Source organism: Pteropus medius, unplaced genomic scaffold (genome assembly GCF_902729225.1).
Source record: "Pteropus medius unplaced genomic scaffold, Ma_sr-lr_union100, whole genome shotgun sequence".
Taxonomy (NCBI): Eukaryota; Metazoa; Chordata; class Mammalia; order Chiroptera; family Pteropodidae; genus Pteropus; species Pteropus medius.
In genome coordinates this window covers 23934886-23948351 of record NW_024349803.1, presented here as the reverse complement: position 1 = coordinate 23948351, position 13466 = coordinate 23934886, and the positions used below count along the sequence as shown (strand labels likewise).

Here is a 13466-nt window from a genome sequence, read left to right as displayed (position 1 = left end):
GCGCCGAGGCCGGTGTCCTCACAGTCGTCGCCTCCAGCCCCGAAGGTCACCAGGAGTCAGGAAAAGTGCAGCGTGAACGTCGGCTTGGGTCCTGCTGGGAACCGCGTGTGCCGTGTCCCCGGCCAGCGTGGCTGCAAGGCCTGGGCACGTGCGGGTCAGTCCCTTTGCCCAGCTTCGCATGCTCACCCCGGCCTCCGCCCGGATCGCAGGCCGGTCCAGAGGTGAGCCGTGGGGACTCTGGAGCCTGGTTCCCGGTGGGACCCACCTGCCACGTGCCACCTGTGTGACTTCGACGTCATTTGAACCTCATTGTGCTGCGTGTCCTCATGATTCAAATCAGGAATGGTACCCACCTCAGAGGCGTCCTTCGTGTGTTAAATGCCACATAAAGTGCTTTGAGCAGTGACAGAATAGAAGGGAGCCATCAGTGGCTTCCTCGCCTCGGATCTGCTCGGCCAATTCGTTTCGAAAACCTCACGTAGTTCTCAGGCGGTGGAGTGGTTGTTCTGTGAACACGTGGACAAGGACAGAGGATGCTGGAGCACTGTGCTCCGAGGCTCCGGCGGTGCGAACTTCAGTGTGTTCAACTTCTAGCGAGACACGGTTCGATTCTGTGTTTTCTATTTGCTTCGCTATGTTTTCTCATTTTTCTACAACGTGTAAACGTTTTTTGCATTTTTACAAAAATGTTGGAAGAAGGGCTATCCACAGATTGTGGGGTGTACAAGCACTGAGCGATCACCCAGTCTGGTGTCTTTATTCTTTGGGAAAGGAGGCGACCACAGCGTCAAAGTTTTGGTCCCCGGTCACCGTGCTGTTTAAGCGCGGGTCAGATAGTCTGGCCGGACTCGAGATTCACACGTTTGCTTTGTTTCTTTTCCATTCTGATTTTTGAAGTTTTATGTTGGGAATTCTTCTAAATAACTGTATGTTACTTTGTAGCGTTCACCTCCAGGAAATACAAAATTGGGAGTTGTTAGACCGATACGAGATCCTTTTACATCAGAGTTTATATTTATTTATCTATTTCAAAATCTGCTTTGAAACTGTAATTCACCGTTAGATGGGGAAGCACAGCTGTTGCTTAGGCACCATGAAAGAAAGACTTTACTTGACAAAGGTGCACCGTGATTACTTTTACCGCGGGCTCTAATATCATTCTTAGAGCCCGTGGATCAGCATGAGTCAATGGCTGGTTATGAATGATGAGGGGAGGGCTCTATTATTACGTGCTTCCTGCCCAGGTCTCACTGTCCCTAAATTTCCGTGAACAGAGGCAGTAGGTCACCCAGGCGGCATAACCGTGAGAGAAACCCTAGGCCGAGACGACAGTGTAAGCCGCGACCGCTGCGGAATGGCTGGAGCTGGACAGAGCCGGAGGGACGGGGCCAGCCGGGGCGCAAGGGCGTGCCCGGCACCGGACACACGCAGCGCGCAGCGGGCGGAAGCGTCGCCGTGTGCTGCGACACCAGCGCGTCCCAACGCGCCCTCCGTCACGACTGTGCCACCCGTGCGCGGTCATCTCTCCTGGGAGCGCCCCAGGCTGGATGACACCCTCCAGGGGGCATTGACGGCCAGAATTTGTGGGCCACATCATTAGCCCCATGGTCAGCTCAGAACCCAGCCGCGAGGAGGGTCTCCTCTGGGTCGTAACCCCGGTCCACAACCTTCTATGGGTGACCTCGCCTTTAGACTGGCCGTGGGAGACGTCTGCCTGGCAATGGGTGGAGACGTGCCTGGCACGTAGACATGATTTTATATTACCGAAGATCGAGAGACTGTACCAAAGCACCTTATTTTACTGTCACTTCTACTTGCAACTTTTGTGCGGCTTCGTCACAGCGACTCTGTCTTGTTTTTAAGTCTCTAGCAACATCGAAGTGGAGGATCTGTGCGTGTAAAGCCGAGAAGAACGTCTAAGTGACTGAAAGATGGGAGATGTTTTGCTAAACTGGAAATCTGATTTAACAGTGCCTTATGGCTTCAGATATTTCGAAGGCGTGATACGCTGGGGTACGGACGGTCACGTTTGGATCTCTAGCACTGTGATTCTATCTCAGGTCCATGGGGACCAAAGGCCTTCGAAGGCCATTTAGCTCATCGGTTGAGGAAGCATCTGCTAAATACTTGTGTGTGGTACACTACAAAAAAGAAGAAGAAGACATTATGTCAGACCCTGGGCACCTATAGTCAGAGAAATCCAAAGTAGTGGAGGGTCTGAGGGTCTGAAGTTTATTCTTTTATTGGAATTATTGAACTAGTTTTTTTTTTTTTTAACACACACACACACTTACATACACACTTACATACATGTGACATGAAAGTGCGTAGAGGCGTCCAGCCTGGAATAGCGACGTGGGACATTCGTTTGATCATGCACTTAACCGACAAATATTCGCAGAGCACCTCATGTGCGTCTGTCACCAGGAGTGCAACAATCTGTGTTCTCCGGAATTCGGGTCTGGCTGCGCGTCCTGACTGCCGTCTGAAGTCCGAGCGGGCCGCACTGGGGACAGCGGAGGACTAAGACGGGTTCATTGAAGTGCCACTCGTGCTAAGAGCCACCGAGACGGGGTGAGGTTATGCACGCAGTCGCAGCCCGAGTGCGAGAGGAGCTGGCGCCGTCTTGGAAATCGGCCCGAACTTCAGGCAAGAGCTGGCCGACACCAGAGGGAGGAAAGGCATTCCGGGCAACTGGTACACCCCATTGAACCCGAAGACGGGCGAGCTCCGGCCTGCAGGCCAGCCCCGCCCATCGCCTGCCTGTGTGAATGGTTTAATTTTCTTCCTCCACAGAAATGTCAGGCATTTGGGGTTAATTCCTAGATTCTCTGCCATCATTGCTGCTATTGTCAAGGGTGGCTTGTTTTTCATCACATTCTCTATAATTACTTATTGCCGATATAGGAGACCGCTATTTCTCTCGTAAGTGGCCCACCATCCAGCAGGCTCGCTGAGATTGCGTTGTTCCAATAGTTTGTCTGTTGATTTGTTCGACGCTCCCAGACTTTGCTGTATCCCTTGTTTTCTCTAAGCCAGGGGCAAGCCAGCTAGGGCTTAAGGGGCAAATACAGCCCACTACCATTTTTGTAAATAAAGTTTTATTGGAACATGGCTACGCTCATTTGTTCACATATTGTCTATGGCCGTTGCCAGCGGCAGTGGGAGGGTTCAGCCATAACAGACCGCACGGCTCAAAAAACCTAAATGAAATCTTTGCTGTCTGTCCTTTTACGGAGAAACGTTTCCCGTCCCTGACAACGCCTTAATATCTTGAAATACCTGAAGGCCGTCCGTCGAAAGATGCGTTCTTGGTGGCCCCGACGACCTGGGCTAGGACCGACACATACAAGTTAGAGCGGGAGAGAGAGTGTTTGGTTCAACACAATATGAGAACGTTTTAGTGGGGTGAGTGTAGAAGTACTTGCTCGCAAGAAGACAGAAGTCGGCTTCATTTCCCTTAAAAATAGATGTCCTTATAATTAACTTCCCAAACTGGAAGCTCTTGGCAGATTTCCTCAGGACTTCCCCCAAGCGCGGCTGTCCCGGCGGGCAGGGACACATCGTCACGCTCGCTTTGCAGGACTCGGCCTCCGGAAGTAGCTCAGGTCACCTCCGCGCTTTGTTTACCGAGAAAGAGGGAGAGAGATGTGGCTTTGACTGAGGTCCGGTCGTGGGCTTTATTTTCGTGTCACGTGGTTTTCCGAGGCCAGAGTGAAGCCCCAAGTTTAAGGGGAGAATCACGCCCCGCGGCGTCCCAGCTCCTCCTCTCCGGCCCCGGCTAGCTCCAGGTGGGACCGTTCCCGCCGACACGCAGCCGGAATCACCTACTGCAGGTGGAGAGAGTGGCAGAGAGTCCTCGGCCGGTCTCCCAGACCCCACTGTCCCCTTCAACCTGGGGCAAAAAGAGTTTTTTTTTTTTAAAGGGCAAAATGGTAAACTCAGCCGAAGGAACGAATGTGTATAACGAATCTAATATTTCCAAGTAGTTTAGGTTGATGGAATACACATCATATGCCTCAAGAAAGTCAACATGGGAGCTTAAGATAACTTTGGCGATTTTCTGAGCAGAAAACCCCACGCGGGCGTTGGTAAGGCCCCCGTGGTTTGGCTGAGCCAGCAGGGGTTCCGGTGTGGGCAGCTGCAGGCCTGTGACTCTGCCAACCCGCCTCCTGCTACAAGTTGGTGAGGCAGGCGTGGTGTGTGGCCCATTTCTCTTTCATACTCTGTAATTTGCCGCCTATTTTGTTAAATGCTGTGTTCTTACAGGCGTCAGCATCGGCCTTAACTGTTTTCCAGGCTTTGAAAAAGGGACAGACATTGCCACAAGGCCATCTGCAGAATCCAGGCTCTCGATGGTCCTGTGGCGGGGGGGCCTCCGTCACTACTGCTCTTCCGGTGACTAGCCCCTAGGACATGACCGTCAGGGTTGGGTGGGACTTCTCGCTTTGGCTCAACACCTAATGGCCAGGACAGAAGCTCTTAAAGTGTATTTCCCAGCAGCATTAACCTCGTCTAGGAACTTGTGAGAACTGCAAATTCTTAGGCTCCCACTCACCTCACTAAACCGGAAACTCGAGCCCTCCAGGTGACTTAAGCTCTGACAACCCCTGGCTTAGGAAAAGCACCTAGCAATTTCTAGCCACGTTGTCACCAGGAAGCCAGCCAGCCTTTTCTCTTACTCCGTGAACAGTCACTGCCTGCGTATCCCACTTTACTGTGCAACACGCCGAGAGAGTCGACTCCACGGGTCGCGAAGGTGACAGGCCTCTGCTACCCACACCGCACCTCACTGCCAGGCACAGTGCCGGCTCCCGGTTGGCGTCAGATGACTGTGCATGGAAGCAGTTTGCCGGAATGTAAGAATAGCTAAGCCCCTGACTCTCGAGGCCTCTGATGCATGGAATTTCAAGTGCTATAATTTTCACTGTTATTACGGTGGTTCTCGTGCTCCGAAAAATAGAAAACATTGACGGTGTGTTTTAATGACAGTGTGTTTTAAAGTAAAAAATTATAGGCACCGATGTCTCTATTTAGACTTGGAAGTGAGCGTTGTCTCTACAGGCAAATCGTGTATCTCATGCAGGAGAAAGGGATTGGCATCGAGAGTGTGTAGCTGGGTGGAGCTTGGCTGTATCCTCTGCACTCCTCCGCTTTCTCTTGGTTGTGTAGACACGGCCAGGCCTTGGTTCGTCCTGTATGTTTTTCTAAGGAGCAGAAGGTGCCGGAGCGAATCCATCAGCGGCCTTCCTCTTTTTGCCAATATCCTGCGGATCGCCAGAACAGCTGTAGACGAAGCGTAACAGGTGGTCAGAGAAATGACTTGAAAAATGCAGTTCTGTTTAAGCAGATTTTGTTCATTAAAAAAAAAAAAAAAATTAAAAGCAACGGCTTTTAAAATTTGATGTCGAAAATAAAGGCCAAACTAGTTAAAATGAAAGAAATAGTCAAATAAAAATGTAGCCTGTGCCAGATGTAAACGAATCAATTAGAACAGCTCACAGGTGTTCCGAAAATGTTCCTATACAGTCCAAGAAAATTGCTTCCTTCATATTTTTATGACTTTAGCAGATAAAGACAATCTTTATATTAATGAACATTCTTTCAACAGCAGCAAAAAACCATGCTATCTCATGTCTGATCCATCTCTGTGTCCCGAAGCCAGTGTTATGAATACAGATCTGTCTGCATTATTCCTAAGGACTGTCTCTGGCGTCTTGACAGCTACAAACGTAGACCACTATGTCCCAACCCGGATGTCACTCTGTATGGCCACATAAACAACCCACAGCTCGTTGTAGAAAAGCACGATCTTCACTAAGTGAATCACACAGGAAACCGTGATGATGCTTCAAAGTGACTCCCGTGGCTGGAAGGAAGTACATGTTTGACCTAACGGCTACTATCTGTCGTGGAATAAAAGCCCGCATTCCTACATCTTTTCCGCCATTCCACAAATTCCCGTTCATCTCGATTTTTTTCCCCATGTGCCTGGTACTGAGCTAGGATGTATGAAGGTTACAGGAAAATCAGAAGTGGTTCCATTCCCCGAGGGAGCGAAACAGAAGCCATGGCCCGATTGTGAACAGCTGTAAAGATAACGGGGATGCTGCGTGAGAGGTGCCCAGTTTGTGTGCGGAACGTGTGGCGACAGTAGTTTTTCCCGAGCGCCTCTTAAGCGAATGGTCGGCGGTAGAAGCTAGAGATGCCTACGAGAAAGAGGGAGACGTGACTTTCGGTCGAGACGGAAGGCAGATTCTAAACACACGCACGAACGAGAATTGAACGTGGCGATTACCATAAAGGAAACACGTTGTTAGCAGGGGATAACAGGACTGGCCTCGCTCAGACGGGGTGATCGGAAAGCACTTCGAGAGGGCGCCACGAAGCAAGAGCGACGTCGCCCACCTGACGTCACGGGGAACACGAGGGTGAAACGCATCCTCGCACACACTCGCGTGCGGACAGACGTTCGCAGAAGCATCATTCACCGTAGCCAAAGTGGAAGCGACCTGAATGCCTGCTAAAGACACGTCCAAGTCCCAACCCCACTACCTCAGATGTGACCTTATATGGACACAGGGCCGTTACAGATGTAATTCGTTCAGACGAGGTCACTGGAGTAGGATCCGTCTTCAATCCAACGTGACAGATGTCCTTAAAAGAAGACAGTGGTCATGACACACAGAGAGGACGCCGTGTGACGATGACGGAGGTCAAGATTGGAGTGACACAGCCGCCAGCCAAGGGACACCAAAGGGTGACGGCCACCACCAGAAGCCTGGAAGAGGCCGGGAATGACTCTACGCCCAGTTTCAGAGGGACAGCCCTGTGGTCACCTGCGTTCGCGACTTGCAGCCGCCAGAACCGTGAGATGAATTCACTTTGCTTTAAGCCTCTCAGGGTCCCTCCGGTAGAGATTTCCCAGGAAACTGACACAGCCAGCGAATGGATACGTAGGTGGAGTGCCACCACACAGGTGCATTCAGCAGTAAGAAGGAGCCACTGATGCCGCCTACGGCATGGGTGAACCTCGACGGTTTAGGCCAAGCGACAGGGGCGGACGCGGCACACCGCGTAGCATGTGGCTCTGTGTATGTGCAGTGTCCGGCAAAGGCAAGTCTACAGGGACAGGCAGCAGAGCGGCAGTTTCCTGGGGCTGGGGCCAGCCTGGGGGTTAGCTGCAGACGGACGCGAGGGCTCTTCTCTGGGTGACGGGGACGTTCTCAAACCGGATGGTGGTGATGGTTGCACAGCTCAGCAAACGCAGTAAAAATCATTGAATCGTATGCTTAAGATCCCTCGACTTTTTGGTATGTGAATTATACTCACGTGTGGGTGTGTGTGTGTGTGTGTGTGTGTGTGTGTGTGTGTGTGTAATGGGGGAACATGCGAGAACTGAGGCGAAGAGGTTTGATGATACTTCCTGGTCACGCGGGTGGTGGTGTCAGCAGAGAGAGGGCACGCGGAGGGTCTGGACGAGGGGCTGAGTCTGGGCCCGCGAGGTCGGACTTAGCAGTTCCGGCGGGCGGTGGGCACTGAGTCTGCCTCCTCCGGATCTTTCACAGCCGGATTAAGGAAACCCGATCCATATGTAATGCTTAAGAAAGAAGAGGCCAGAAGCCTGGTCACCTCCTCGACAGCCCGGCCCCTTATCGTCTGTCCCCGCCCACACATGACGCACTGCCGTGCAGACCGTCCCGACTTCCTGGGAAGACGAAAGACCTCTTTCTCTGAAGGCAGTTCTTTCTTTCGTTAGCAACATTCTCGGGGTGCACGGCCCCCCACACGGCGCCCGGAGGTGGTGACACATTCCCGCGCACAGAGCCACACGTCTGAGATGTGGGATGGCGAGTCACGGGCACGGACTGTTGGTGGCCAGTTCGGCCGTTGTGTGCGAACACCGGCTTTGGGGCTGAAAGGAAGACAAACCCAAACTCAGGTGCCAGAGGACTCGGCGAGGCCGCCGCGGGGGAGGGTTTTGCCTCTGAGCGCGGGCTCGGCGGATTTCGGTCCAGCTTCGCGGTATCGTTCCTGGCCGCGTGAGAGGCCGCAGTAAAGATTAAGGCGAGGAACCGGGGGCCAGAGGTGCAACCTTGAACGCACACTCGTTCGCTGTGAGGGTGAAGACAAACTGGTCAGCCCTTCGAGATGACAGCCTGGCTTCTGAAAGTCAGGGACAGATTGGAACTGTGATTTTAATGGGAGGCGGGGGGTACGATCCCTTTAAGAAGAGGTCGCTAGCTAAATAATGAAGTAGCTGCCCTGTAGAGAAGTGTGCCCCAGAATGCGAAGATTCAGATAGCTCACCCGATTATCTCCAGGGTCCCTTCCAAATGCCCCATGTCGCCCAGTGAAAGAAATAAACAATCATGGTCGACTCGACACTTCTGAGATGCGCCTCAGAGCAAACCTAGCTACGCTGTGACGCCGTCTGACGCTTAGTGTTGATGTTGTGGTGGTGGTGGTGGCGGTGGAGGCGGTGGTGGTGGTGAATGGCGGCGGTGGTGGTGGCTGTTGCCAGATGGCGGTTGCTGTCAGGTGACAGGCGGCTGCAGGCAGCGGTGGTGGAGGTGGCGGTGGCAGGTGGCGGCGGAGGTGGTGCAGTGCAGGTGAGTGGTGGCGGTGGCTGTTGCAGATGCAGGCGGGTGGTGGTGGCGGTGGCGGCGGCGATGATGGTGGCGGCGGTGGTGACGGCTATGCCGTCAGAAGTATACGAGATCTGGCTATGGCGAAGGCGGCGGCTATATGATCTGATCTATATGGGCGGTTAAATGATCTACATCTGCGGAAGGCTGCTTTTACATATACGGCGGCGCAGGCATGATCACCGTATTGGCTATGGCATGTTTATCACCAGCATCATGGGTATGGCGGCGCTGATCGATCTACAGGCGGCGGCGGCTATGGCGATATATGGCGTTGGCAAAGGTCACCGGGAGCATATCGCGTGCGGCGGTTTTGGCGGCGGCTGCGCGAGCCCGGTTTGCTTGCTTGGCTTACCCGGCTGATTCCATGGCTATGGGCGGCGAGCCCATGCGATCGGCGCAGGCGAAAAAATAGTCGAAGATCTATGGCGGTTATGTCGGTTATGGCTACAGCGTCGATGGCGATCTATATAAGGCGCATATTTTTGCTATACGACTGCTATGATCTCATATAATAGCAACGCCTGGCTGGCATAAGATCCTGCATATAATATCAAGTAAGGCTATGGCGAAGCGTTAAGGCGAGAGGATTCCATATAAGCAGTCCATGATCGGCGGCGCTATACAACCATGATCTGCTATATAAGGCGTCAGATACATATGCGGTGGTGGTGGTGGTGGTGGTGGTGGTGGTGGTTGTGGTGGCTGTCTTTTCTTTGATCTAAACTCTCTGATGTTGCCCAAAATTCCGAAGCTGCAGAGGGAAAGGGTCCCCGCTTCGCGATGGGTGGAACCATTTCTCTTTGTCATTGTACCTGTCCCCAACCATTCTCCGCGGTCAGCTTCTTCTTTATCCCGTCTCCTCTTCCTCCCGCGGGAAGCCTGAGGAGCAACGCCCGTTTCTAGTTAAGCGGGATAATCCGACCCTTGACGCTGGCACAGCCGAACCAGACACCGCGGAAAGTGACTCGGGATGGAATAGAAACCGATGGGTTGAGACGCGTACGGCAGTGATGAAACATTGGGATCGGGAACGCACCGTTAAGAAATAATTAAGCAGTTAAGGAGTTCGTGTGCTAGGTTATGTCGCCCTGGGCATAATGGTGGTTTTTCAGGACATGGCAAGTGGGAGACTGTGACCTTCAAGGTGAGCCTATCATTGACCAAATGGGTATGACTTAAGGGGTGTCTTCTCTATCGGCTTCCTGTTAATATTTTTACGTTGGTTCAGAATACAGTAAAAACACCGATAGCAATGTTATTTTGCAAGTCCTGATTTGTGATTGATTCAGATGGGCTTGGAAGTGAGAGCTAAAGGAACCTGTGGCCACAAATTGATTACACGTCTTTTTCTTATACAGACATAATGAAGCGTGAAACTATTTTTTTTAAATAAACTTTTTCTGCAGTATGTGTCCAAAAAAATAATCGATGTGATTTTCCTGCTTGGGACTTTATCCCCCTTTTTGTTTTTTATTTTTGCATGACTACCTAAAAACAGTGTTTCTGAGCAGCGAAGCGGTGCGCAAGGAGGGTTTACTCCTCGGCAGATGGCGTGGCTCCGTGACGCACGTTTCTCCTCGCAGTGGCTGGGAGAGCAGCCGCGACTCACGGCCGTCGGAGATGGGACCTGCTTTACACGAAGACATGAACTGTACACACAACGAGGCACAGCGTGAACGGAGGCACACGTGCGTATGTAGTCAAAGGATCCCCAAGACTCAGATCCTTCTTTCTGTTCGCAGGGGTGATGGGTGAATATGAGCCCAAAATAGAAGTGCAGTTTCCAGAAACGGTCTCCACGGCTAAAGGCGCCACGGCGAGGCTGGAGTGCTTCGCCCTGGGGAAGTAAGTTCCCGCCCTGCCCTCCCCGCCCCCTTCTCCCCGGCAGGTGTGGAGCTTTCCTTGCACTGTTCCGAGGTGACCGAAAAGCAAGCCTAGCTCTTTGTAATTCTGCATACCCGTCCGCTCACCACAGAGACGGGACACGTAATGGCACGTGAAGGATTAGGCTGCCACCCTCGACGTGGCCACCAAGGAGAGGAGAATGGGTAATTCTGAGAAAGTGTTCCATTCTGTGATTATGACCTGAAATGTGCACACTGTCTGGCCCAGAATGGCAGAGAAACGCTGGCTTTTTTTGGAGGTACATTCGAGCTGACTCTTTGGAAAAATGTGGACTTGCTTTCAGCCCCAGTTTATAGAGATGCGTCAGATGTTTCTCGAATCTCTTTCAAGTCACCAGTCTCTTCCTTCCACTTTGGCTAGAGATAGGCAGGACCCAAGAGTCTGTATTTTACGGAGCTGTCTAAAAATTATTCACGACTTCATTATTCAGTCCTTAGCTAAGCCGACTGCCCCAGAGTTTCTGTCGGAGGAAAATGAAGAGCAGATCAGCGGCGATTTCACTACTAACCCTGCAGCAAACGTTGAGCGTAAACGGTAAAAGCTATCCCCTGAAATGAGAATTTCAGGTCACCTATGCGCTTAAAAGACGCTTGAGAACCTGGCTCCCAACCCTGTACATCTGGCAGCTCACCCCCACCCTCCACCGCGAAGCTAAGATGCTTTTCTTGTGTTCAAATGTTGCCTGAGGTGACAACACTAACTTTTCTCCAACCCGTTTCAGCGTGTGAAATACAGGAGTCTTGAATCTTGTGTTTTACGGCAACAACGGGAGAAAGATTCTCCTCTTTTTTTGGTTATTGTTTTATCTTCTGCTCTCGGAGGGAGATTCTTTTGGTTTCTGTGTTTTCAGTTGTGACCGTGTAAGCTGCAGAATGATACAGGGGTCATTTTTTATACCCCGAAAACTTACACATTGAATAAATTAGGACATGGCAGTGGGACTGAACACTGTGCAGACATCGAGATCCAGTTGTAAAACAACATGTAAGACATAGAAAATGCTCACGGTTTATCGCAGAGATAAAAGCAGATCGCCAAACAGCGTAATATGGTCCCGTTTCTTATTTTACATACATACCTATGTATATATACGTGTATGTGTGTATGTGCGTGTGAACTCAATCCAGGGATGAAGTGAGAGCAGGTAATCAGATAGGTGAAGAATGTACTTGGTGAACTCTACAAGGTGATACCTTGAGAAATCCTCTATAGAGAAAGAGCAGAATTTATGTCGTGCACACTTCCAGGGGGATACAAATTAAACTCTATTCACACGACTTGAATGGCCCTAGAATAAAAACAAAAGACCCAAATCAGCCGCCTCCGGTCAACAGAGAAACATCCGGGGTGCAATCCGGCTGCTGAAACGCATCATCGCCGCCCGCTTAAGAGCAGAAAGACTATGTCTAAGAGCGGTTATTTGAAAAATCACGCAGCATGTGTTCATCTCGCCGAGTGTAAAGACACCCACCATGTCCTTTGCATGCAGCCCTTATGCGTTTCGAGTTAGCATGTCTGTCTAGCAAACTCAAATTCTTCTAAAACAAGTATAGTAGAGTTGATGGCTTTAATTTTTTAAACGCCATCTCAGGTTTTCCAGAGAAGATTAGCAAGTCTTTCCCCTAATTACTTCTCTGTGTGTATTTTTGTGGAAAAGAAATAAGTAAATGATTGTATCCACCACCCCCACTCCAGGAAACAGCAGTCTGTGAATCTGTGCTTAGCTCGCTCAGCCGTGGATTCGCAGACTCAGTGATGCTCTTCCTGCGGTTTGAGAAGGGATCTATCCGTTACGGCTGGGGGGTGATAGACGCCTTGAGAGCACGTAAAGACCCCACAGGTCGCTGTTTTCCGATCTCGCTATGTTAAGTAAAGTTTCCCCAAACCACCTCCTAACGGCCTGCGATAAGTTGGTGGGTTTCCAAGCAGAGTGTCCAAGAGACCGGAAGTGGAAGTTACCAGTTTTTATGGCCAGAGCCTTGAAACAGACACAGCATCATTTCTGCCTTACTTCAGCCGGCAGAGCAGTCAGAGAACCCGCCAGGTTCAAGGGGAGGAGGGCCCGGCCTCACTCGGGGGAGGGATGTGAAGGAATTCACGGCCATCTTGAATCCCTCACGATGGTGTGTGGACAGTTCTATCTTCATACTTACGATTTAGGAAAAAAACAGATGTCCTAGGAAAAAAAAGCAGCAATCACATAAAAATCCGATTTTTTTTTCCACGATAGTATTGCAAAGGAGATAGATCACCTCGTTGAAGGTTAAGAAAGGATATTTAAGGAAAACATTAAGTGCATAATAATAGCGGAGATGTGGCTAGGGGTAAAATCGTAACAGCGATGCGTGAATGGCTGAAGTTCGGGGGGCGCTGCCTGGGTCTAGCTTAGACGCTTAGAGCGAGCGGGAGGGGTCACTAGCAGCACAAGTTCAGATAAAAGACACGGTTTTCTCTAATGTGACTCACCCCTTTTATTCCCCTTTCAGCCCAGTGCCAACTATCATCTGGAGAAGAGCCGATGGCAAGCCAATAGCAAGGAAGGCCAGACGACACAAGTCCAATGGAATTCTCGAAATCCCCAATTTTCAGCAAGAGGATGCTGGTGCCTATGAATGTGTGGCTGAGAATTCCAGAGGCAGAAACGTAGCAAGGGGACAGCTGACTTTCTATGGTAAGTGTGGGGTCACAGTTGATCACGTGGAGTGCTACAGACCCTCTTGGTATTCAAATCATAGGCTGGGAGGTTCGCATTCAGGCTTTTTCAGTAGGATTGCGCCCAACAGGACTGTGTGAAACCTCTGTTTGCTGCTCAGTTAGCATTCCCCAGGCTGTGGAGAGTGGGCGCTGGGCAAGGACCGATGGGGACGGGAGGAAGAAATGAAGCCGAGGCGTTGGGGATGAGCACACTTG

The 13466-nt window shown here is 51.1% G+C and overlaps 1 protein-coding gene across 1 annotated transcript in view; it reads left to right on the top strand.

Annotated features, from left to right (window-relative positions):
• Window positions 1–13466, top strand: part of CNTN4 (contactin 4) — a 741173-nt gene that overhangs the window by 585395 nt on the left and 142312 nt on the right. Inside the window, exons 9-10 of the mRNA XM_039837970.1 lie at window positions 10394–10496; window positions 13043–13227. Coding sequence (XP_039693904.1) covers window positions 10394–10496; window positions 13043–13227 — 288 coding nt within the window. The remainder of the gene's footprint in view (window positions 1–10393; window positions 10497–13042; window positions 13228–13466) is intronic.